Here is a 25,641-nt window from a genome sequence, read left to right as displayed (position 1 = left end):
CCCAGGAAGGGGTTATAATTTGTACAAGCCAGCTCCCTTTGGCTGAGAGCAATTTTTAGGTAAGAACCTAGCTGTGAGCTATCAACAACCAACACTTGGAGCAGTTTGGGGAATATTGCCTCAGTCCTGAAGGGAAGGTCTGGACTGTGTCACCACATCCACTGTGAACTATATGAGTGCCTGGTCAAACCTATCTGCTTTCATATCATTATAAAAATGTAGATATAATAGGGGAGAGTCTGAGGAGGAGAGATGCAGAGGGTATGTCAGAACTCTTCATACCTTCCGCTTAATTTTGCTGTGAATCTAAAAGTGCTATAAAAATAAAGTCTATTTTTTTAAATCAAGTGCAAGTCTGATTAATTGGAGGCCAAAGATTAACTTGGTTATTCAGGTATTGTCTACCCAGTTTGTGAAATATTCAGACCCTTTGTTCCTCTCCTTTTCTCTGATTGACCATATTCCCATCATGTGGCTCTTTCATTACCTCATCAAGCAAAGAACTTTTAAAAAGTTGAAATTGAACCCACTCATTTTACCCACAAGTTCTAGCAGAAAATTTGATAGGAAAGGCTGTTTGCTTAAGGCAGGTTTTAGTTCTAAGATCACTAATGCTCCCCTTCTCCTTATCTTAAACTAAAAGTCACTTCTATCATATGGAGAACAGAGTCATTTAGAAAGTCATGTAAGTAAAGTGCAGCATGCACATTCTGTCAGTGATTACCCTAACAGTCCAGCACCTTCGGGCTTTTCTGCAGCTGATACATCTGCCTCCCATTCATCCATTTATTACTTTCTTTGAAGTTCAGATCCTGTCAAACTGCCCTTCACATCTATCATTTTCCTTCCCCACTGATGTCATAGATCACAATTCTATGACAACCTAAAAGAAACAAATCCACACTATATTCCCCCAGTTTTCCATATATCAAATGTATTCCCACTTGTAAAATTATTTCATGATAAAGTGAGCCTTCTTCATATTGTTTTGACATCAGATCCACTTGATCATAGTCTGTTATGTAAGATATGACCCAGTGTGAGACTAAGAGGAAAAATGTGCATACCATATGATATTCTTTATCACTTGAGTTAAATTATGAGTTGAATAAATGCTCTTCTGTTGCCTATATATTCCCACCTGCTACAGGCAACCTATCTGACATATGGAGAGAGGAAATAATATTCAAATCAGCAACTAATCTCACCCAAATTCCTTTATTTCCATGCTGAAAACCCCAGTTTCATTTTCATTCAACTATGGCTACTCACTCCCGTGGCCATATGGTGGACCTTATCTACCAGAAATGTTTTACTTTTGAAATCTCAGTACCATCCATCAACTCTGAAAAACTATTTTTCCAGCCCTCTCACTCTTGTTATTATAACTATACCTATTCAACTTTAAGTCTATTTGTTTCTTGACCTGTATCAACCTGTTTTCTTTACCTCGTTATTTAGCTACCGTATATCAACCATCACTTCACTACCTTTAACTCCCATAAAGCACTCTCCTTTTTACTCTACCTGCCTGGCAAAATTACAACCCTGCGTTGTTAATCCAGCTATCTTTCTTGTTCACTCCTAGATCTAAGCTACTGGGCATTTCTAAAGAGAAATATACAGCCCTGAATATTGTCACCACCAGTGATTCATAGTCATCAACCTCAAATGAGCATTCCTAATTGTATCATAATCTTATATGGATCCCTAGACACCCTTTTCTCCCATTCATTTTCCCAGGTTACTTTCAGGATTTTCTCTGTGTCTTTGATTTTCTGCTGATTGAGTATGAAATGCATAGGTATAGGTTTTTAGGTATTTTTGCTGTTTGGTGTTCTCTAAGCTTCCTGGATCTGTAGTTTGATGTCTGTCACTAATTTTGGAAAATTCTTATATTATTTCTTCAAATATTTCTTCTGATCTTTTCTCTCCTTTTCCTTTTTTTTAAAATAAATTTATTTATTTATTTTTGGCTGCATTGGGTCTTCTTTGCTGCACATGGACTTTCTCTAGTTGCAGCAAGTGGGGACTACTCTTCATTGCAGTGCGCAGGCTTCTCATTATGGTGGCTTCTGTTGTTGTGGAGCACGGGCTCTAGGCACGCAGGCTTCAGTAGTTCTGGCACATGGGCTCAGTAGTTGTGGCTCACGGGCTGTAGAGCACAGGCTCGGTAGTTGTGGCTCACAGGCTTAGTTGCTCTGCAGCATGTGGGATCTTCCTGCACCAGCGCTTGAACCCATGTCCCCTGCATTGGCTGGTGGATTCTTAACCACCACACCACCAGTGAAGTCCCTTCTTCTTTTCCTTTTGGTAGTCCCACAACACATATGTTAAACCTTTGTGTATGTAACCTTTGTGTAATTGTTCATGGATATTCTTTTCCAAATTTTCATTAGTTTTTCTCTTTGCAATTCAGTTTTCGAGGTTTCTATTGATATATCTTCAAGTTTACTGATCCTTTCATCTTCTGTGTCCAGTCTACTGATGAGCACATCAAAGGCATTCTTCATTTTTATTGCGGTATTTTTTATTTCTACCATTTCCTTTTGATTCGTTCTTAGAGTTTCCATCTCTCTGCCTACATTAACAATCTTTTCTTGCATGTTCTCTACTTTTTTCCATTAGAGCCTTTATCATATTAAATATTAAATTTCTGGTCTGATAATTACAACATCCCTGCTGTATCTGAGTCTGGTTCTGATGCTTGCTTTGTCTATTCAAACTTTGTTTTCTGCATTTTAGCATGGCTTAACATTTTTTTATTGAGAGCCAGACATGATGTATTGGGTGAAAGGAACTGTGGTAGATAAGCCTTCACTATGAGGTTTTATGTTTATCTGCTAGGAGTTAGACTGTGTTATTGTTTGCAGTAGCTATGCTGTCAAGAGGCAAAATTTTCCTCTGGTGTCTTTCTTTTGTCTCTTCTGTTGTCTTTGTGTCACCCTACAGACTTCCTTTTAAATGGGTCTGAGGTTTGCAGTTCTTTTAACTGTAATCTCATTATTAGACAGGAGCCCGGTTGATGTGGTGGTGAGGTAGAAGACTATGGTAGGAGAAGCATCCTATCATCCTGTGTCTCAGTTTTTTAGTGAGCCTGTGTGGGCTGTGACTTGAACAAGTGCTTCTCAGCTTGCCCTCCTCTATAGGTTAAACAGGGAGGCTAGAGGGGGCTGAAGTTAGGTATTTCCTTTCCCTCAAGTTGATTAGTTTTTGGTAAATCCCAAGTTACTTAATCTCTAGTAAAATAGGTTTCCTTAAGGGCAAGCTGTTGTGAAGGAGAACAGAGAGCTCTGGGCATATTTTTAACTGGTTACTTTCCTCTCTGTGCTAGAAGCATGAGGGTTTTTTCCCCCAATCTTCCTCTTGAGAATTTGATGGAACTCCTGGAGGTAAAACTTGCAAAAGTGTGGCTCCCCTAAGACTGCCTCGCTTTCTCCCCCAGAGTTTTGAACTCTCAAACTAGTTCACACTGATTCTCCAGTAATGTCACAATCACAGTTTAAGTGTTCCTGCCAGTACTGGCTCTAGTTTCAGTCTTCTGGTTCTGGGCTTCTGCTCCCAGTAAGCTGTGATTCTCTGTATCCACCTCTCCAGTTTTCAGGGTAGCAGTTTGCTCTATGACCTTAGTTCTCTGATGGGTCAAAGCAGAGTTGATTTTCAGTTTCTTCAGCTTTTTTTGTTGTGAGTACAGCAGTGATGACTTCCAAACTCTACGTGTCAGGCCAGAAAGAAGCTCTCCTTGCATTTTTATCAGTATTGCTTTATTTTGTTTGTTAATTTCTTACAGCTTTATTGCAGTATAATTGACATGCGATAAACTGCACATATCTAATATATTCGATTTGATGTTATGACATATATAGTGTATATGTATGTATACACTATACCTTCTTAATGGAGATATGTAGATGATAGATAATGAATGTCAAAATAATGAATATATCATATCCAAAAGTTTTTTTGTGCCCCTTGGCTATCCCTCCTTCCCACCTTCCTTGACCTTCCTTCCCTATCCCACTCTTCCTCAGGCACCACTGATAGGTTCTCTGTCAGTGTAGCTTTATTTTAAAAGTTGTTTTTGTTTTCTTACTTCATGACTTTTTCAAGATATTTTCCTCTGTGACATTTATTGCCCTTTACCATGAATTCGTTTTTGGAAAATTTTTAAATACATATAAAAATATACACTAGTATAATAAAACTCCTTGTGCCCATACTACCATCCAGCTTTTAACACTATCCTCATATACCCAGTCTTATTTCACCTATGCCCCCACCTACTGCTTATCCCCCTTGCGGCCCCTCTTAGATTATTTTAAGGCAAATTAATCATATCTTATATTCTGTAAATACCTCACTGTGAGATAAGGACTTTACATATGACGCTAGAAATTCTTATTCTTCATAAGAACTATTTTATGTTCTTCCCAATTTTCCCTTACAGCCAATCCCAACTTCCAGTTCTTAGAAATTCACCTTGCCTCCTACCTCAAAGAGAAAATAAGAATGTAAAACGGGAATTTCTTCAACTACCTGCAGTAACTTTGGGGAAATTATTTAACCCTTGTTAAGTCTCTTTCTCCACATCAATATAATGGGGAAAGTCATAGTACCCACGTAGATTAGTTTCCTGTTGCTGCTAGCAAAGTAACCATAAAATTAGTGGCTTAAAACAACACAAATTTATTCTTACACATTTGAGGTCAGAACACTGAATGTGCTTCATGAGCTAAAATTGAGGTGTCTGCAGGGCTCCATTCCTTCTGGAGGCTTTGGGGAGAATCCATTCCCTTGCCTTTCATGTCTTAAAGCCACCTACATTCCTTGGCTCATGGCCCCTTCCTCCATCTCCAAACCCAACAGTGCAGCATCTTCCAATCACTGACCCTAACCCATCTCGCCTTCCTCATTCACTTATAAGGACGCTTGTGATTACATTGAGCCCACACACCCTGATAATCCAAGATAATCTCCCCATCTCAAGATCCTTAATCATGGATGCTTGCTTCAGCAGCACATATACTAAAATTGGAAGGATACAGAGAAGATTAGCATGGCCCCTGTGCAAGGATGACATGTAAATTCATGAAGTGTTCCATATTTTTAAGAGAAAAAAAGATCCTTAATCACATCTGCAAAGTCCATTTGCAACATAAGGAAATACATTTAGCAGGTTCTGGGAATTAGGATGTGAACCTCTTTAGGGCATGATTTTTCTGCTTACCACACTCCCACCTAAGTTTTTTATTAAGATTAGAGAAATTAATGTAGGTAAATCACAGTGGAGGCCTAATACACAATAAATATTCAAAAAATGTATCTGCTGTTATTTGTCAATGTTAATGTTTCTTCCCTGCCTCTATAACATCCTTTTATTAGTAAGGATAGTGAGTTCCAAATATTTGAGAAATGTTGGTGTTCTGTCTGCCTTCAGAATAGGACTAGAGGTCTACTTGACTTCTTGATTTTTTCTTATCTTATTTTCTTATCTAATACGTATTAAATCTTTTTTAATACATATCACAGAATTTATGAAATCTGAATATGGAGGATATCAATATTTTCAGTGAAAGCTACCATAAACATCTGTGAATCAGAAGAATATATTCCTATTTCCTATTTTTTTCTTTAAATACTCAGCTAATTTTTTGAATTTTTTATCCTCAGCATAAGGCATATTTTGGCCTTCCTCTGTGTTAGTGGAGATTATAGCTTCTTTCCCTGTCACTTGTTTCTTTTTACCAAAGCCTGGTGCCTTTTCCCACTTTATAAATTATGAGTTTACAAGCAAGCAGATGAGTACTTTTCCATTTGAACAGCAGAAGAGTTTAGAAGTAGTCCTTTAATACTCTATATACAAAAAGAGTCTGTGCACATTCCTTTTAAATACCTCCATGAGGGCAGAGATAGTATCAGTTTTGCTTGCCAGTGTATTATAGAACCTAGCACAGGACCTTGTGCTTAACAGTTTGTCAGTTGCCTTCTGTAGCACTAAAATGTAATCCGTTCATCCACACCCATCTCTTTTCCTTTTTCCCTTGACTAAAAATTAATGCACCAATTATGCCGTGGGTCCTGCATACCTCTCAGGGACCTCATTCCATTGCTTATTCTATCTGGCCTGTGTATTCAATTCCACTTCCCTGTCAGTGCCTTCTCTTCAACATTTAAGAATGCACAAATCTCTCCTATATATAAATGCATATACAAGTACCTTCCAAAGCCCCACATCCCCTCTGGCCACTGCCTAATCCCTGTTTGCTCTTCCAGCCAAACTTCTTGAGTTGTGTACAGTAGGATCTCTCCAGTTTACTTCCATATCCTTAACCCGCTGTTGTAATCAAGCCTTTGGCGTCACGCCACTGGAAACTGCCCTTGATTCTGCTGACCAATTTTAGGAACACTCCCTTTCCTTGGCTTCCTTTACGCTCTCCTTTCCTTGATCCCCTTTTACTTCTCTGGCCATTCTCCCAGGTTCCTTTATGGATTTTCCTCTGGCCATCCTTTAAATGTTGCTGTGTCTCAGGGTTCCATCCTAAGTTCTCTTCTCACTCTATGTGTACTCTTGAAGTATTTCAGTCTCTCCCCTTTTTTTTTTTTCTATTTGTAATACTGATTACTCCCAAATCTATTTACCAGCTGTCTGTCCTAAGCTTCAAACCTTTATATCTGAGTGTCTTACAGGGACCTCTAAAACTGAAATCTAGCGTGTCCCCACAAAAACCCACTCCTCTTCTCATGTTCCCTATCTTAGTTACCTTTTCCTTTCCCTCACCCCTCAAATCTACTAGATTATTATTCTCTCCCTTTAACTGTCCCTTCTCTCTATCCTGTTACTTGAGTTGAGCTATCATCATTTTTGGCCTGACTGGAGTCATCTGAGCCATCCTTCAAAAAGCAACCAGAGGGCTTCCCTGGTGGCGCAGTGGTTGAGAGTCCGCCTGCCGATGCAGAGGACGCCGGTTCGTGCCCCGGTCCGGGAAGATCCCACATGCCGCGGATAGGCTGGGCCCGTGAGCCATGGCCGCTGAGCCTGTGCGTCCTGAGCCTGTGCTCCGCAACGGGAGAGGCCGCAGCAGTGAGAGGCCCGTGTACCACAAAAAAAAAAAAAGCAACCAATGTGATCTAAAATACAAACCTTCAGTGGCTGCCCTTTGCCCTTGAGAAATGGTTCTAATTTAGTTTATTGAGTTAGAGCCTCTTTTTATCTCTTCAGCCTTCTCCCTCGCTGTTCCTCCTCACACCCTCTCCCAGCTCTCTCAGCCACACTGCACTCTACTTGTTCTGTGTGCTGTCTCAATTGCATATTATTCCTCTACCCTGAAGCCTCTTCTTCTCATCTTCTCCAGTCTTCCCTGTGATCTTCAGGTGAGCTCTTAGACGATATTTCCTGTGAGAATCATTCCCTGGCTACCCTTTGACATAGGACTAAACACATGTTCTATTGTTTCTTAGCACTCTGTGCTTAGTTAGTCTTACTACTTACCACTTCTGTTTTGTAGTTGGTATTTTATCTTTATTAAGTCCTTGAGGAGGAGAGGCTGTGCTTGTTTATTATTATTTTGTCCTTACTCCCTGACGTAGTGCCTTACACATAATATAATAAATATTTGATGTATTAACAAATGAGCTTTCCCTAAAATTGGGGTTTTTTTAAAAATGGTCCTTCATTGATAAATTTACCATACCATCTCTTACCAAAATCACATATTCTCTGTTAAGTGTGAACACTTGCAAAATAAATTACAACTTAGTCACAAGAGAAATGCACTCTGCAAAGCCCTGATGTAAAGGGAAAACATCCCTTATTTATGTTCCCAGAGATATGTCTTTTTACAGACCTTTACAAAGGAAAATTATCTTACAGTTTTAACAGGAAAATAACCAAAATTAAAGAAAATAATATATTGAATTTAACGTCTTGAAGAAATGAATAAGAAACAATATAAAAATTTCAACATTGAACTAAACTGAGCAATGCAACTAACACTAATGAAGATAAGGAAAAATATCAGTGGGTGTTCATGAAAAGCATGATTACCTTTGAGAAAAATAAAGTCCACACTATAAGTCAGCTATTTTTCTAATATTTTAGAATCATACATTTATATTGCTTAATTAAACTTGACACTGATTTTATATATAATATGTATAATATCATGTAAGACATATTAACATAATATGTCTTATGAGTTCTTACAGTTTTGTTTTACCTTCCAGAGCCAGTGATATAGAATATATTTGGTGTTCATTGTAGGAGCCCAAGTCCTTAAAACAAATCCTTAGATAATCAGGTACTTGAGACAGACATAGAAACCACCAAGATTTCTCCAGGCTACTGAAAAAGATGCTTTCTGAATAAAATAGAGGAATTCCAGCCCTAATTTTTTTAAGAACATTTTACCTTTATTTTTTAATTGTAGCCAGCAGTAAAAGAAAATAAAGGCTCCCCGCCAGCCCTACCCCCACCCCCCGCTTCCCCTTTCTTATCTTCCCTTTTCCCAATATGTGGAAGTTACTACTGTATCCAGGTTGTAGAATATTGTTTCTGAAAAATTTAGGAACTTAATTTCAGGTTGACTATTGTATATTTATTACACATTGTTTGTGTGCTAAGCCCTGCCTTAGGCTGTGAAGATAGGATATTTAAAATACATGTCAACCCTAATTTTATAATGTCAACATGCATATAGAAGACAGTTAGTTTTTAAAAAGCTATGTAATACAACACCTAAACTTCATTACATCAGTATGACACATCCTAGAATAAGAAAAAAGGAACCAAACAGTTCTTTTTTACTTATAGTATGGAAAAGTTGAGAAATCAGTAATGTTTTTTAATTTAACTTCCTGAATTCTTTCAAATATCAGACGTGACATTTTAAAGGAAAGGTAGGATAATCTGGGGGAGATTTGTACTAAGATTTTCACAAAGAAAGTGAACTTGCTAGATGATGGGGTACAGTGCTCAGCATTCCATAGGAATAGCTTATTCTTAATCCTTTCTTACCAAAATTTATTAAGTCAATGTACTAAATATTTTCCATGAAAATATGTTTCTGCTTTTTTAAAAACAATTTTGAGAAAACAGTTCATTTTATAGAAACCCTGGTATGCATTCTTTTCATTAAGCAAGAACTCTTTGCACTTAGACAACAAAGATTATCATACCATTTGCCATAGGTTGCATCCTCAAAAGTGTGTCTGGAAAATTCTCATGAAACTAAGGATGTGCAAAAGCAGCACCAGGTCCATTCCTAGGCACCATGACTCATAGCCTGCTCCCACCATTTACGAACCTTTATCTGTTCAACTCAGGAACTTATATGTCTCACTGTATAATGGAAGAAACTGTCTCATGGAATTTTGAAGAACTCCATAATTATTCACTCAATACAGGAAGTTAAAAGTGATTGCTTATTTTGTATATCATTAAAAGTATGACCGTGTATATTAAGTACCTTTTCCTTACCCCATGTATAGAAAAACATTTATAAACCTTAAAACATAGGATTGGCATGTAACCTCCTGTTAGAGTGATGTCTATACCAGGCAAACTACTTCTTAGAAGTTTGTAATTTCTGCGTTATTACTTCTCCTATTGGATGGAACAGGGTGAGAAATTCCATCCAGTGGACCAAATCCAGCTTGCTGCCTGTTTTTGTGAATAAAATGTTAGTGGAACATAACCACACTCATTTATTTATATACTGTCTATGGCTGCTTTCATGCTACAACATCAGAGTTAAGTAGTTGCATCACAAGACCTTATGGCTCACAAAGCCTATAATATTTACTATCTGGCTTTTTAAAGAAAAAGTTTGCCAACTCCTGGGCTAGAATAACAACTACAATAGAAAGCAAGTTACTCTCATCTTTCTCTAATTTGCTGTGTGTTCTGACCAGTACACCTAAACTTTTTTAAGCCAGCATCCTAATTATCCATCTAATCAGATATTTTCCTTTTCTGAGATGTTCCCTCCAAATCATTTTTAAACTATCTTTTGTGACACTGCATAAAATACAGGAATCTTTTATTTTAAATACTCTGTTGTTGAAGGTAAGACTGTTCCTCTCCATGGTTATTCTCTCTCTCTGAATTTGTCACGTGCAAATTAAAATTTGCTTCTACATTTTAATAACGGTTACTTAATGCTAAAATATCTATATTTTCTGCTGTATTCCATGTGCCTCTTTGCTTGTCAAGGCAATTCTGCTCCCACACACATTCCAGCAAGATTCTGCACTTGACTATACCTAGCTAATAGATAGCCTAAAGTTTGCCTTTAAGAGGAAAAGGTCGTGCTGTTTTATTTTATAGTTATGCATGAAAAATGAGTATGCTGATGTCATAATAGTATGGGTCATGAGGAAACAGCTACACAATAAGTACTTTAAGATCATACCTTTTACAGCTAAATAAATTAAAATAAATGTAAACATTGCAGATTATATCACACAATTCAGAAAGCTTCTTAATGATCCCAATATAAATCTTTCTCTAACTGGCTTTCAGTTCTGTGAAATTTCAATTCTGTGAGCCCTCATTTAATTTCTTTGCCTTTGTACTGGTTGAGAAAGGAGCACTGCTACTAGAGAAACAATTTTCTGCACCACTAAAAGCAGCTGAAAAGAATGAGAAGTGTTTCAAACATTGTTTTTTATGCACTCAACTATATTAATGGTTTTATTGTCTTGTATTCAGTCAAAATCCAATCAGTATACAAAAGTGTAGGTTACACTTAATGCTCTCATAAACTGCCAATTTTTATAAAGTATACAAAGTGTAGTCCCAATAGATCAATGGCTCTTAAAGAGGGGCCCCCAAACCACCAGCATCAGTGCATCTCCTGGGAACTTGTAAGAAATGCACACTCCTAGGCCTCACCAAGACCTACCAAATAGGAACACCTTGGGATGCAGCCAGTGAATCTATAATTTAATAATCCCTCCAGGAGATTCTGATATATGCTAAAGTCTGAAAACCACAGCACTGGACTTTTAGAAAAGGGATTACTGTAAGCTAACAACCTTGTCTTCTTACACAGCAATTATATATACTCAGAAGTGGAATTTCATCCAAACGTACATTCTTGCAAATAAATTATTCCTGTAGTTTTAGAATCCTACAGTACACTAAAGAAAATGAATGTTAACTTGATAAATGTTTCTGGTTTTGATCAAGATAATTTTATTCACTCGTAGTTCAACATAATTGAAAATGAGATATCACTACCAAAAAAGACGTTAATTTATTTGGCCAAAGTAAAAAGATAATAGTGCATACATATTGAGCACTTACTGTGTGCCAGGCACTGATCTAATTATTTTACACATATTTACTCAATCTTTACTTCAATCCGATGAGATAGGTACTATGATTATCCCTAATTTAAGTTGAGGGAACTGAAAGTTAAATAATTTGCCCAAGGTTATACAGAAAATAAGTGGAAGAGGAAAAATTTGAACCCAGATTCTCTGACTCTAAAAACTACATTCTTAGTTTCAAAATTTGGAAAGCTAATACCTAAAATATTCTCATGACATGAAATATTTGGAATAACTCACAGGCCTTTAAATTTTTGTTTTAATCACCTCAAGCTGCCTTTACAAAATACAGTCGGAATTTATTTTCTCACAGTTCTGGAAGCTGGAAGTCCAAGATCATGAGATCAGGGTGCTAGTATGGTCAGGTTCTGTTGAAGTCCCTCTTCCTGGCTTGCTTCTTCTCACTGTGTGCTCACATGGCCTGTCCTAGCTTTGTGCGCAGGGGGAGACAGAGAGAGAGAGCAAGTTCTCTGGTGTCTCTTCTTATCAGGACACTAGTGCCATCATGAGGACCCTGCCCTCATGACTCTAACCCTAACTACCTTCCACATATCATCACATTAGGGATTGGAGCTTCAACGTATTAATTTTGGGGAGGCACAAACATTCAATCTATAAGAATTCAGAGAAGTAAGAAAGAAGTTACGTGAAATTTTCACAGATGTGTTGTCATTATTGCTGATTGATATTCCCATAGTTTGCATTCCCAGCATATTAGCTTTTCAGGTTTTCATAAAGGAATTCAAGGTATGTGTATAAATACTTAAACTAGAGGAATTAATTGTTTCAGAAATCCCTAATCCTTTTAAATTGAAAATTCCTTAATGATACAATCACTTCCCAAATAATAAATTTATAAAAATTGAAATTCTTTGGACCACCACTAATATAACCTAGGTATGTAAAAGGTATTAAAAGATACAGCAATACTCCTAGCATCTCTACTGTATTAGAAGAGACACAAAGGAAAAGTTATCCAAGTTTTTGCACTTGCTGAAGGTATAACCCTACTTACTACATTTTGTACTAAACATTCATATGGAGGTAAATGGCACTATTTAAGGGGAAAAAAAAAATCCTGAAACATGTTTAATGCTATGACATAAGGGTTAAGAAACCAAAACACACAGGCACATGTATCAGTCATATCATTTCCATTGGGAAAGGCAGAGTACTCATTATGTACATGATACAGAGTAGCAATTCTCAAACTTCTTGTTCTGAAGACTCCAAATAGTTTTTCTTAAGCGAGTTTTGTTTATCAGTATTAATTACTCTATTTGAAATAAAAACTGAAACAACTTTAAATGTTTTTATTAAATCATTTTAAAACAATAGACGTATTACATGTTGACCTAAACTAAAGTTATTTTTATGGAAAAATAACTATTTTCCAAAATACAAAATGAGTGAAGAGTAACATTCCTTTGTATTTTTTTCAAATCTCCTTAGTACCTGTCATTAAAAAAAAAAAAGATTCTCATATCTCCTTTTGCATTGTTTATTATTGTTTTGGTTGAAATATTAAAAAAAAAATTTAACCTTACACAACTGTATAGTAGAAAAAGAGAATGTTTCATATCCTGTTCAGATAACTGATAGTATACCAAAACTCAACAGTGGCAGTTACTTAAAGGTTAGTTGTAATGTGGAATTTGAAACTATATCAGTGAACATTTCCAACTCTGTCACATTACCCATTGGTTATTTAGAAGCCTGTTGTTTAATTTCCACACGTTTGTGAATTTCTCAAATTTCTTTCTGTTGTTGGTTTCTAATTTAATTCCATTGTCATCAGAAAACATACTTTGTACAATTTCAGTACTTTTACATTTATTAGGACTTGTTTTATGGTCTCGTATATGGTTCCCCTTAGAGAATGTTTCATGTGTGCTTGAGAAGATGTATTCTACTAAAGTTGGGCACAGTGTTCTATACATGTCTACTAGATCTAGTTGATTTCTAGTGCTGTTCAAGTCTTCTTTTTCCTTGTTGATTTTGTGCTTCATTGGTCTATCCATTAATGACGCTGCTGTATTATTAATAATTATAATAGTATCCGACAACCATTATTGTTGAATTACCTGTTTCACCCATCAATTCCTTATGTATTTCGGGCCTGTGTTATTAGGTGTATTTATGTTTATAATTGTTATGTGTTCTTGATAGATTGATGAAACTGTCCTTTTTTATCTCTACTAACATTTTTATCTTAAAGTCTGTTTGTGTCTATTATTAGTATGGCTACTCCAGCTCTCATTTGGTTACTATTTCCATGGTATATCTTTTCCATGCTCTTACTTTCAACCTATTTGTTGTTTTTGAATTTAAAGTGTGTCTTTTATAGACAGCATACACTTGGATCATGTTCTTCTATCTATTCTGCTAATCTCTGCCTTTTGGTAGCACTATTTAATCCATTTACATTTAATATAATTACTAATTAGGTAGATTTATCTCTGCCATTTTGCTATTTTGTTCCTTATATGTCTTATGTCTTTTTTCTTCCTCCGTTCCACCATTACTGCTCTCTTTTGTGTTATATATTTTCTAGAATTTGATTTTAATTCCCTTGTTTTTTGTACTCTGTATTTGAAGTTATTTTTTTAGTGTTTCCTCTCAGAATTATAGTTTCCATTGTAACTTAGAAAACAATATACTTCATATTAATACCAACTTAGTTTCAGTAGCATAAACAGACTTTGCTCCAATATGCCTCAGTTTACTCCCCCCCCTTTGTGCTTGTATTTGCATACATGTTACATCTTCATGCATTGTGAGCCCAACAACATGGTTTTTTCATTATTACTTTATGCAGTAGTGTTTTAAATTAGATAGGAGAAAAGAGCTGCAAACAAACATACATTTATAGCATCTAGTAAATTTACCTATAGTTACCTTTACTGGTACTTTTTATTTATTTCTGTGGATTTGAGTTCCTGTCTACTTTCAGTTCAGCCAGAAGAACTCCCTTAGTATTTCCTGTTAGTTAGGTGTGTTAATGATAAACTTTCTCAGTTTTTTTCTCACAATGTGTTAATTTTCGCTTCATTCTTCAAGGATAATTTTGCTACCTTTTAGATTTCTTGGTTGACTATCTTTTCCTTTCAACACTTTAAATATTCATCTTACTGTCTTCTGGACTCCTGGGTTTCTGATGAGAAATCAGCTTTAATCTTATTCAGGATCCCTTGTACATAACAAGTTGCTTATCTCTTGTTGCATTTAAAATTCTCTCTTTGGCTTTCAACAGTTTGACTATAATGTACCTTGGTGTGGATCTCTTCAAGTTTATCCTACTTGGTGTTCATTGAGCTTTTAGATGTGCAGTTTCATGTATTTAATTAAATTTGGGCAGTTTCAGACATTTTCACATCACATATTCTTTCTGCCTCTCCTCCCCTCCTTTCCTCTGGGACTCCTATTATTGTTGATATTCTTGATGGTGCCCCACAGGTCTCTGAGGCTCTGTTCATTTTCTTTATGTTTCTCATTTTACTTTCTGTTTCTCACACTGAATAATCTGAATTGACATATCTTCAATTTTATTGATTCCTTCTTTTGCTAATTTAAATCTACTATTGAGCCTCTCTAGTGAATTTTTTTATTTCAGTTATTGTACACTAGAAGTAGTGTGGGATTCTTTGTGTGTATGACATATCTCTTTATTGATACTCTATTTTGGTGAGATATTGTTCTCATAATTTCCTTAAATTCTTTACATGATTTCCTTTACTTTCTTTGAACATAGTTATAATAGCTGATTTAAAGTCTCTACCTAGTAAGTCAAACACCTATGCTTCCTTGGGGGAAATTTCTATTGACAGCTTTTTTTTTCTCTTTGTATGAAACATACTTTCCTGTTTGTGTGTGTCTTAATTTTTTGTTGTTGAAAACTGGACATTATAAATAATGTGTTCACCCTGAAAATCCCCCCCTTAAGTTTGTTGTTATTTCTGCTGTTTGTCCAGTGAGTTTCCTGGATTATTACTATGAAGTCTTTATTCTTTATTGTATATAACCATGAAATCCTTATTCAGTAAGTTTTAATTGTCAGCTGTGAGTGGACACAGTTTTTCTTAAATAAAAGATTGAGAGATTAGGTCCTTCTCAGTTCTTTTGTCTGAAAACAGGTTACACATATGTGTGCACTTCTAGAATCCCAGGAATATGTCAGAGGTTTTCAAAGTCCCCTTTGAACATCTCATTCACATTCCAGGAATATGTCAGAGCTTTTCAAAGTCCCCTTTGAACATCTCATTCACATTTTTCCTTTTAAGATTTGGTCAACCGCTTATTAGCCCAAATTGATATCACTATCTCAGGCAGCATCAATAAAAACAATTGCTAATGACTGTTTTTAATAAACTTCCAGTTTGATAGAGCTGTTCACACTGAGCAAGCTCTCAGTCTGGCCAAATAAAGACAAATATTGAGAATGTAGCTTTTCAGGGAACTGCCAGACAAGTCAAATAGTGATAATTCTCTGAGGATGGAACATTAGGGAGATCCGCCCCTCCCTTTGCTGCTAAGCTGTTCATTTTCAAAGCTCCCTTAGTAGCAAAGCTATTGGTCTTCAGGACTACTTCAGAGCTGGGGAGGGGTTATGGGAATAGGGCAGATTAAAAAACAATAAACACTGTTTTACTGAGATTCAGTCGTTTTTCTTAGATACTCCTTGAGTCTTGCAAAAAAAAATTTAACAATTTTTGACAGTGTTCTTATTTCTTTTATGTAGTCTTTTTTTGGTCCTTACTAGATCTAGAAGTGATTCTCCCCTACTCTATTACTTCAAAATCCATTGGTCTGTCTTGTACTTTAAATGATCTTTCATGTATGCATGGTTTCGTAACATCATGCATTGGCCATTTAGAAAATATTGGTTTACTGAGGTATGCATATCTTCCCAATTTTAACACGTTTCATCACATACTATTTTAAAATCACATTTGTTAATATCACTGCTGATCCCATAAGTAAAGTTTTTAGGTTTTAATATGTCAGGCTCATGGTGGTGGATACAAGGCTTCCAAAACTCAAATTTCATTTATAAGCTCAAATTTTATCAGTAGCAACAAATACTATCAATTATCATCCCAAAAGTGACGTTCAATTTGTCATTTTCAAGAGAATGTTGGCTAATACCCAAGTCTGAATAACCATAGTTTAGTGCCACTGCTAATTACCAACCCTTTTACCAATGGGATTTTTGGACTCCAGGGGTCTTTGCACCCCATTTTGAGAACCACTTTGTAGAGGAATCAAGTCTGGATTTTTGGACCTTGTCTTTTAATATCAGAGTGACTGGTGCATGGTGAGAAGTTAATTTCAGCTTTAGGACTCATAACAGACACTTGCTTACCTGATGTTTTTAATTGACTATAGGACAAAAGAGAAAAGCCTATATAAATCTGTAAAATAAGATACTATGAATAGGAGTATGAAATTTTCCAAATGTCAATTAGAAAAAAATATTCAAGAATATAATTGGGATGGTTCATAAAAAACAATACTTATAGCCCAAGATACCAATCTTCCAGTACATAGACTAGACTATGGGTAATAAAATAAATTTGAGGTTATAACACTGTGATAAATATAGCCTCATAAGTATTATCTCCAAGCCTCATTGCAATGAGACAGATTTAAAGTGTTAAAAGGCATACCCTATTACAAAGAAACAAACCTAGGAGAGATGAAATAATTTATGTTAAGAAGTGTATACCACATTAGTAGTGTTTGTTGCTAAGCATGTGAAGCAACTTACAGCTGGTGGGAGTATAAACTGGTAATACCACCTCAGTAAGAAAAAGAATAGGCACTACCTGGTACAGTTGAAGATACATATATCATATGACTTTACAGTTCTGCCTCTGGGTCCATAACCCCTGATAAATGTTTGCACTTGTACATCAGGTGACATACATAAGAATGCGGTGTTTATCATGGCAAAAAAATAAATGGGAACAAGCGTTGATCAACAAAAGAATGAAAAATATTTATGCTATAATCATACAGTGAAATACTTTACAGCCATGAAAGTGAACTACAGCTACTCATCCTTAATCATGGATGAGTCTCAAATTAATGTATTTTTTAAACAGTCACAGAAGGATACATATAGTATTATTCCATTTACATAAAAACTTAAAATAGGCATAACCAAATATATTTTAACATTTATGTATATGATAAAACTTATAAAGAAAAAAGGAATAATTGCATGAAGAAGATAGTTGAATAGAAGTTAACTGTGATTTGCTTTAAAACTGCATATATATGCAGGAATCAAGATAGCAGAGTAGAACTTGGAGCTCACCTGTCCCCACAAACACATCAAAATTACATCTACCTGTGGAACAATTCCCACAGGAAACTAACTGGAAAGTAGCAGAAGAACTCCTAGAAAACCAAAGCTGCAAGAAAGATCTCCGTGGAACCGGGTAGGATGGGGAAAAAAAGGCATTAGGTTGGGACCTTCACCCCTGGGAGGGATCTGTAAGGAAGAGAAGGTCCACACAGACCAACCCTTGCCCTGAGGAGCAAGCTAGTTGAGCCACAATCTCAGCATTCCAGTCCTGGGGTCCTGCATGGAGGAGACAAACCCCCTTGCCTGCTGGGAAGTCTGCTGAGATGGACAAAAGGGCTGGAGAAGCCTAGACTCTACTCACAAGGAGTGCACATGTGCTGGCTTGCCAACTATCAGGGCAGAGAGAGCTTTGCACTGGTGGCTGCCACCTTGCTGCCCTTTCCAACTGAAAGGGGCAAACACCCCAGCCCCACTCACTCCACACCACAGCTTGGCGTGATATCTGAGAAAAGATTCAGTCTAGCTATGCAGAGACAGACTGGGGCACAGAAATATTAAAAATCATAGAAGAATACTATGAACAGTTATATGCCAACAAGTTGAACAACCTTCCAAAAAATGGACAAGTTTCCAGAAACATACAGCCTGCCAAAATGAGTCAAGAAGAAACAGATAATTTGAACAGACCAATCACTGGAAGTGGAATAGATTCTGTAATTAAAAGAAAAAACTCCCAGCAAACAAAAGTCCAGGACCAGACAGCTTCACTGGGGAATTCTATCAAGTATACAAAGAACTTACACCTATCCTCCTCAAACTATTCCAAAAATTGAAGAGAAAGGAACACTCTGAAATTCATTCTGTGAGGTCACCATCACCCTGATTCCTAAACCAAAGACATTACAAAAAAGAAAATTACAGGCCAATATCTTTAATGAATATATATGCAAAAATCGTCAACAAAATATTAGCAAACCAAATCCAACAATACAGAAAAAGGATCATACACCATTATCAAGTTTGATTCATTCCAGGGTCACAAGGATGATTCAACATACACAAATCAATCAGTGTGGTCCACCACATTAATAAAAGGAAAGACAGAAACCACATATATGATCATCTCAATAGAGGCAGAAAAAGCATCTGACAAAATTGAAAATCCATTCATGATAAAAACTCTCACCAAAGTGGGAGGGAATGTATTTCAACATAGTAAAAGCCATCTATCACAAACCCAGAGCCAGCATAATACTCAGTGGTGAAAAGTTAAAAGCCTTCCCACTAAATTCAGGAACAAAACATGGATGCCCACTCTCACCACTTCTATTCAACATAGTATTAGAAGTCCAAGCCATAGCAATCAGACAGGAAAAAGAAATAAAAGCTATCCACATTGGAAGGGAAGAGGTAAAACTGTCACTATTTGAGAGGACATTATACTCTATGTAGAGAACCCTAGTGTCTCCACAGAAAAACTGTTAGAACAAATGAATGAATTCAGCAAGTTAGCAGGATACAGGATTAATATATAGAAATCTGTTGCATTTCTTTATACTAATAATGAAATATCAGAAAGAGAAAGTTTAAAAAAAATCCCATTTAAAATTACATCAAGGGCTTCCCTGGTGTCGCAGTGGTTGGGAGTCCGCCTGCCGGTGCAGGGGACGTGGGTTCGTGCCCCGGTCCAGGAGGATCCCACATGCCTCAGAGCGGCTGGGCCCGTGAGCCATGGCCATTGAGCCTGCGCGTCCAGAGCCTGTGCTCCGCAGCGGGAGAGGCCACAGCAGGGAGAGGCCCACGTACGGCAAAAAAATAAATAAAATAAAATTACCTCAAAAAAATAAAATATTTAGGAATAAACTTAACCAAGGTGGTGAAAAACCTATATGCTGAAAACTATAGAACACTGATAAAGAAACTGAAGATGATTCAAACAAATGGATAGATATCCCATGCTCTTGGATTGGAAGAATTAATATTGTTAAGACAGCCATACTGTCCAAAGCAATCTGCAGATTTAATGTGATCCCTATCAAAATACCCATGACATTTTTCACAGAACTAGGACAAATAATCCTAAAATTTATATGGAAGCTCAAAAGACCCAGAATTGCCAAAGCAATCCTGAGAAAGGACAATAAATCTGGAGGTATAACTCCCCAGACTTCAGACCATACTACAAAGCTAAAATAATCAAAACAACCTGGTATTGGCACAAAAACAGACACACAGATTAATGGAATGGAATAGAGAGTCCAGAAATGAACCCACCCACCTATGGTCAGTTAATCTACTACAGAGGAGGCAAGAATATACAATGGAAGCTGGAGGGACCAAAAGCTAGTACAATAGCCTTTGCCTCCCTCCTCAGCTTCTAAACTTATCAGACGCAGGTGAAGAGAGGAAGAAAGAAAACCAGAATATTCCTGGACTGCAAGAACCTGACCAATCACTGACAGCCGCAAGCCTGCTGCCTCCACTGCATCCTGTCTGCATGTGATGGGTGTGCTCCTGATTTAACGCCTCTCTCTCCCCTCCCCCCCTTTTTTTCTTCCTCTTCCCCTTTCTCCTCCTCCTCCTCCTCCCACGCCCCCTCCGCCTTCCTCCTTTTCCTCTTCTTCACCTCTCTCTCTCTCATTCTACAGCGTGCTGTGAGTTTGTGCTAATAAATTTGAGAATGTTCAGGTTCTGTCATCTCAGAGTGACAACCGGACAGAGGAGGAATCACAGAGAGGTTTCATATCAATTAAGACCTGTGTTGAGTATCTCTAAAGAACAGTCCAAAGTGAGCAGTTCTTAAAGACTCTTTCCTGGGGACAACAATGGGTTACGGTCCATCCTGTCTCAAGAACTCCTGATTAATAAATGAATCCAGGCTCCCACCCCACCCCAGAAACTGGGTGGGCTTTTTTTTTGCTTCCTGAAGCTCCCACCAGTCCATTGGCTTCAGGGAGTGCGTGTGCTGTGGGAGTCCTCCATCCCATCTGAAGCAAGGAAAGTAACGGCCCAACACAAATTCTTCCAACAGGACTCTTTACTGAACATACACACTACCCCAGGAAGAAGTACCAGCATGGAAAACTACTTTACTCTAAGTCACAGAAGCCAAAGGAGCTAAAATTTAGCATCGCACAGTTTTCTGTGAGATGTATATGCAGGATCAGCAAGCATGGGAAATTCGAACCAACCCCTGCAGGGATTGCCTTGGGCTACAATCCAATTGCCTTGGATTCTATAAGAAAAATCCCTTTGAGAGAGCGTCCCATTCAAAATTTATTCATATGTAGCTTAAAAGCCACCCAGGTTGTCCTATCACCTGCAGCAATTATTCACATGCAAGGGAACCAAGAGAGCATATCCTACTTTGAAGGTCAAAGAATCCCAAAAATACAGGAAAGGTGTGTTTTGGGGGGCAGTGATAATAGTGTTCAATTTGTGGGAAAGACCAAATTATAAAGTTGTTATTTTAAAGGGCTTTTAAATGCTACACAGGTTGAACTGCCAGCATCCTGAAGAATTATAAATACAGCTTCATGTTTTTGTGAAAATGCCATATATTCATTTCAAAAAGTGCTTGGTTCCAGTTTTATTATCAGTGCCTGTCAGTACAGCATGATGTTTAAGAGTGTGGACCCTGAAGCCAGACTACCTACGTTTGATTCCTGACTGCTACTTACTAGACATGGGGCCCTGTGCAAAGCCCTCATTTTTCTCATCTCGAAAATGGATAAAACAGACTGTTGCGCCAATGCATATAAAGTTGTTACTACTGTATCTGGCATACTGTAGATGTTCAATAAACTTTGGCTATTATTATGATTGTTTCTAGGAATCTAAAATTCTCAGCATATTCACTGAGATCAGGGTAATACTAAAGACAGTTCATTGAGACCTGGTAAATGCTATAAATGCACAGTGAATTCTTCACTTAATGCTCTACCAATATTCAGTGCCTGAACACAATCCTCACTTCTCTAGCCGGGACACTGCATTTTGATGATATTTGATCATGACATCAGAAGAGACTAAATTCACAGAAAGACTTAGAAATTCCACTTGCTCGTAAAATAGGATAACTGAATAAAAAAATGAAAAGTATAAAATTTATTTAGACTTCCACACCAACTCTATTTTATCCTCCAAAAGGAGTGGTTTAGGGTCAATTTCACTAAAAATTAAATTTATTAAGGGAGATAATTCAAGCAGTTATGCTAATTAACAAGTGTTAGAGCCATAAGATTAGACAGTTAGCTTAACACTATCTATGTTGTCCAGATAATTAGATGAAAACTTTCCTTTTATTTATTCCATTAGCCCAGCTAATTTATGGTAATTCCTTGTAGCCTTCTTGCCTATAGATTTTATGGATCTAAGAGACCTAGATTCTATATAAAAATTAAACAACTGGAGATTTCAGAAGCAACATGAAAATATATATATATGTATACAGTAGAGAAAAGACAGTCTCTTCAACAAGTGATGTTGAGAAAGCTGAACAGCTGCATACAAATCAATTACAACACTCCTCAAACCATACACAAAAATAAACTCAAAATGGCTTAAAGACTTAAATATAAGATATGACACCATAAAGCCAGAAAAGAACATAGGCAAAACATTCTTTGGCATAAATCATAGCAACATTTTCTTAGATCAGTCTCTCAAAGCAAAAGAAATAAAAAGAAAAATAAATGGAAGCTAATCAAACTTAAAAGCTTTTGCACAGCAAAGGAAACCATCAACAAAATAAAAAGACAACCTATATAATGGGAGAAAATATTTGCAAATGATGTGACCAACCAGGACTTAATTTCCAAAATATACAAACAGCTCATACAGCTCAATAGCAAAAAAACAACCCAATTTAAAAATGAGCAGAAGACCTAAGTAGTCATTTCTCCAAAGAAGACCTACAGGTGGCCAACAGGCTCGTGAAAAGATGCTCAACATCACTAATTATTAGAGAAATACAAATCAGAACTACAATGAGGTATCACCTCACACCAGTCAAAATGACCATCATCAAAAAGTCTACAAATAGTATATGCTGGAGAGGGTGTGGAGAAGAGGGAACCCTCCTACACTGTTGGTGGGAATGTAAATTGGTGCAGACACTGTGGAAAACAATATGGAGGGTCCTTAAAAAACTAAAAATAGAACTACCATATGATCCAGCAATTCCACTGCTGGGTATATATCTGGAAAAAATGAAAACTTTAATTCAAAAAGATACATGTACCCCAATGTTCATAGCAGTACAATTTACAATAGCCAAAACATGTACAATAAATAACCCAATCAACAGACAATTGGCTTAAGAAGATGTGGTGTATATACATACAATGGAATATTACTCAGCAATAAGAAAGAGCGAAATATTGCCATTTACGGTAACATGGATGGTCCTAGAGAATATTATACTTAGTGAAGTAAGTCAGACAGAGAAAGACAAGATATCATTTCTATGTGGAATCTAAAAAATAATACAAATGAATCTATATAAAAAACAGAAACAGATTCATAGGCATAGAAAACAAACTTAAGGTTACCAGAGGAGAGAGGAAGCAGGGAATTTTATTCAATATCTTGTTTTTAATAACCTTTAAAGGAATATATGGGAAAAAATAACTGAATTACTATGCTGTACTCCTGAAACTAACACAATATACTTCACTTTTTCAATTATACTTTAATTTTTTTAAAAACATGCATATCTAAAGAAAAATGCTTTCTTTTGCCTATCTACAAACAGCAATATAGGTATAGAATTTTGGTAATTCTTTCATGGAAGTAGTATGTTGTACAAAGCATAATATTCTTCTTTCTACATAAAAGTACTTCATTAACAAGTTTGCTTTTATTTTTTGTGTGATAGTCTATTATGAAACTTATTCAATTAGTAATGTCTTATGAGTAATTCCATTCTTGTAGCAACCTGTTTTCTCATGGTCATTGAAACAAATGGATTTCTAAAGTTCTTAAAATATCAATCAGGTTATTGTAGAATCAATGAAATTAATAATTTCTTGCCTGTCATCTTGAAGGAAAATCATTTGTAGTGCATAATTAAACTATCTAAACTTCTTTATTAACTTTTCCCTACTTTATTGGGAAGCACAGTAGAATTTTTAATTCTGCAAAGTGTTCAAAGCATTTCTTGATCATTTTCTCATCTCTTCTTAGGATACCCATTGCAGACATTGGTTTCTTTGTACCCCATTTAATTAACTTTGATTTCTAAAGGGAATAAATAATTGTATCAAGGTGTGAGGAATGTTCCAGAAATAGGGAACAATACACAAGTTGGAGATAAACCTCACCATTGTAACTAGGCTCTGCCAGTGATGTTTTCCTTGAGTGGAAAATAATGTATTCTCTAAGTCTAGTGCAGGAGATAAAAATGTTTTGGAACTACTCAGCAATATTTTTTATTCTATTATGATTATTATGGATGGATTTTATATATTTTTGAGAAATTTTATTTATTGAGAAAATGTAAACTATGCCCAGTCTGTTCCAGAAGGGAAAAGCAATGCTATGTTCAACAGAAATGTCATAATAAAACTATTCCAGGTGGGACCAAAAGTAGTAAAGAAAATTTGCCTAAAATACTCATCCTTATGTAATAAAGAAAAGACATGATTAGATCTTAGAAATATCTAATAAAATTAATGAACTATATAAATACAACTATCAAATCATTTAAAGTGTTAAGAATTTTCTACTAATACAGAGTGTTTTTAATAGATAACACTGGTTATCTATTTATGAACATGTTCTCTAAGTAACTGCCATCTATGTAAGAATTTTATGGAGGAGTGTTTACTTTTTGTAATAGATTTGCCAGAAACTTCAAATGATGCACTTACTTTCCAAGGCTTAACTATTTCTTTGTTATTGCAGCCCTTTGGAGTGAATCAGCCTGGACCTTATATCATGTATACAACTGTAGATGCAAATGGATATCTGAAAAATGGTTCAGGTAAGACTTGATATGCATAATAGCACCTTTAATCAATATATTAACGAAGTAAACTGGATGACAAAAATTATCATCGTGTTTTCACATTCTTTATAAAATCTTCACTTTTTATATTATACGTTGTCTTTCTGTATACTTACATCAGTAGATTACAAAATGTCCTCATGACAAATCTATTAACATTAAATTCTTCATATATTCCTGTTGTATGGAGCCACATAATTATCCTTATTTTTCAGTTGAAGTAACAGAGAGATTGGGAGCATTTACTTCAGTTATCTTGATCAAAGTATGAAATAGTAAATTAGTTAACAGAGCTCATCTTAGAAGAAGTAAAAATTAGGACTCCAATCTACTCCTAGATTAATCCTAGCTTTTTCATATGTGGAATTGGAAACTAGAAAATCCTAGTTTTTCCATATGTGGACTATTATACAGATTTATATAATATTATGTAATCATATGTTTTGATATATGATTATAAAGAAAAATCTTGTTTTACGTTTGAATAAAGGGAAATGCAATCAATCAAGACAAAAGGGAAATAAGACTAAGCAAAGGATGTCTGATCTTGACAGATGGCTAGCTGGCTGAGATACGATCCAAATCACCATAAATACAACTGTGAACATTTCAGTTCTCTAAGGAGGAAAAGGAATCCTAACAATTCATATGCTTCTTTGAGAGTGCTAGAGTCCTAACCATGAAGAAGTACGTGTAAACAGAGTTACTGTTACTCTCCATTGTTAAATGAACTAAAAAAAGGGAAGAACTCATTATATAGCCATTTTCATTTTATATAATGGCATAACATAACATACCAGAGTGCATTTCCTTTTAAGCTAACTGTACACATTTAATACTGTCATCATGCTACTGCATCAGCACAGAAACATTCCATGAAACAAAAACTGAAAAATTCAAGGAGAAATTTACAGACTCAATTACAGTTTACCCTTGAACAACATGGGAGGTTAGGTGCGCCAACCCTCTGTGTAGTTAAAAATCTGCCTAT

General features: G+C 36.1%; 1 protein-coding gene and 1 non-coding gene across 4 annotated transcripts in view; both read left to right on the top strand.

The window, feature by feature from the left end:
• ITFG1 (integrin alpha FG-GAP repeat containing 1) overlaps nucleotides 1-25,641 on the top strand; it is a 249,392-nt gene that overhangs the window by 192,288 nt on the left and 31,463 nt on the right. For all 3 annotated transcript variants that reach the window (XM_032614034.1, XM_032614035.1, XM_032614036.1), the window contains exon 14: nucleotides 24,548-24,626. In XM_032614034.1, the coding sequence (XP_032469925.1) occupies nucleotides 24,548-24,626 (79 nt within the window). The remainder of the gene's footprint in view (nucleotides 1-24,547; nucleotides 24,627-25,641) is intronic.
• LOC116744853 lies at nucleotides 5,006-5,108 on the top strand. The gene has a single exon (XR_004347181.1). It is a non-coding gene; the product is annotated as a U6 spliceosomal RNA (small nuclear RNA).

This window comes from Phocoena sinus, chromosome 19 (genome assembly GCF_008692025.1).
Source record: "Phocoena sinus isolate mPhoSin1 chromosome 19, mPhoSin1.pri, whole genome shotgun sequence".
Classification (NCBI taxonomy): domain Eukaryota; kingdom Metazoa; phylum Chordata; class Mammalia; order Artiodactyla; family Phocoenidae; genus Phocoena; species Phocoena sinus.
The sequence above is the reverse complement of the archived record's forward strand: the minus strand, read 5'-3'. Positions and strand labels throughout refer to the sequence as shown.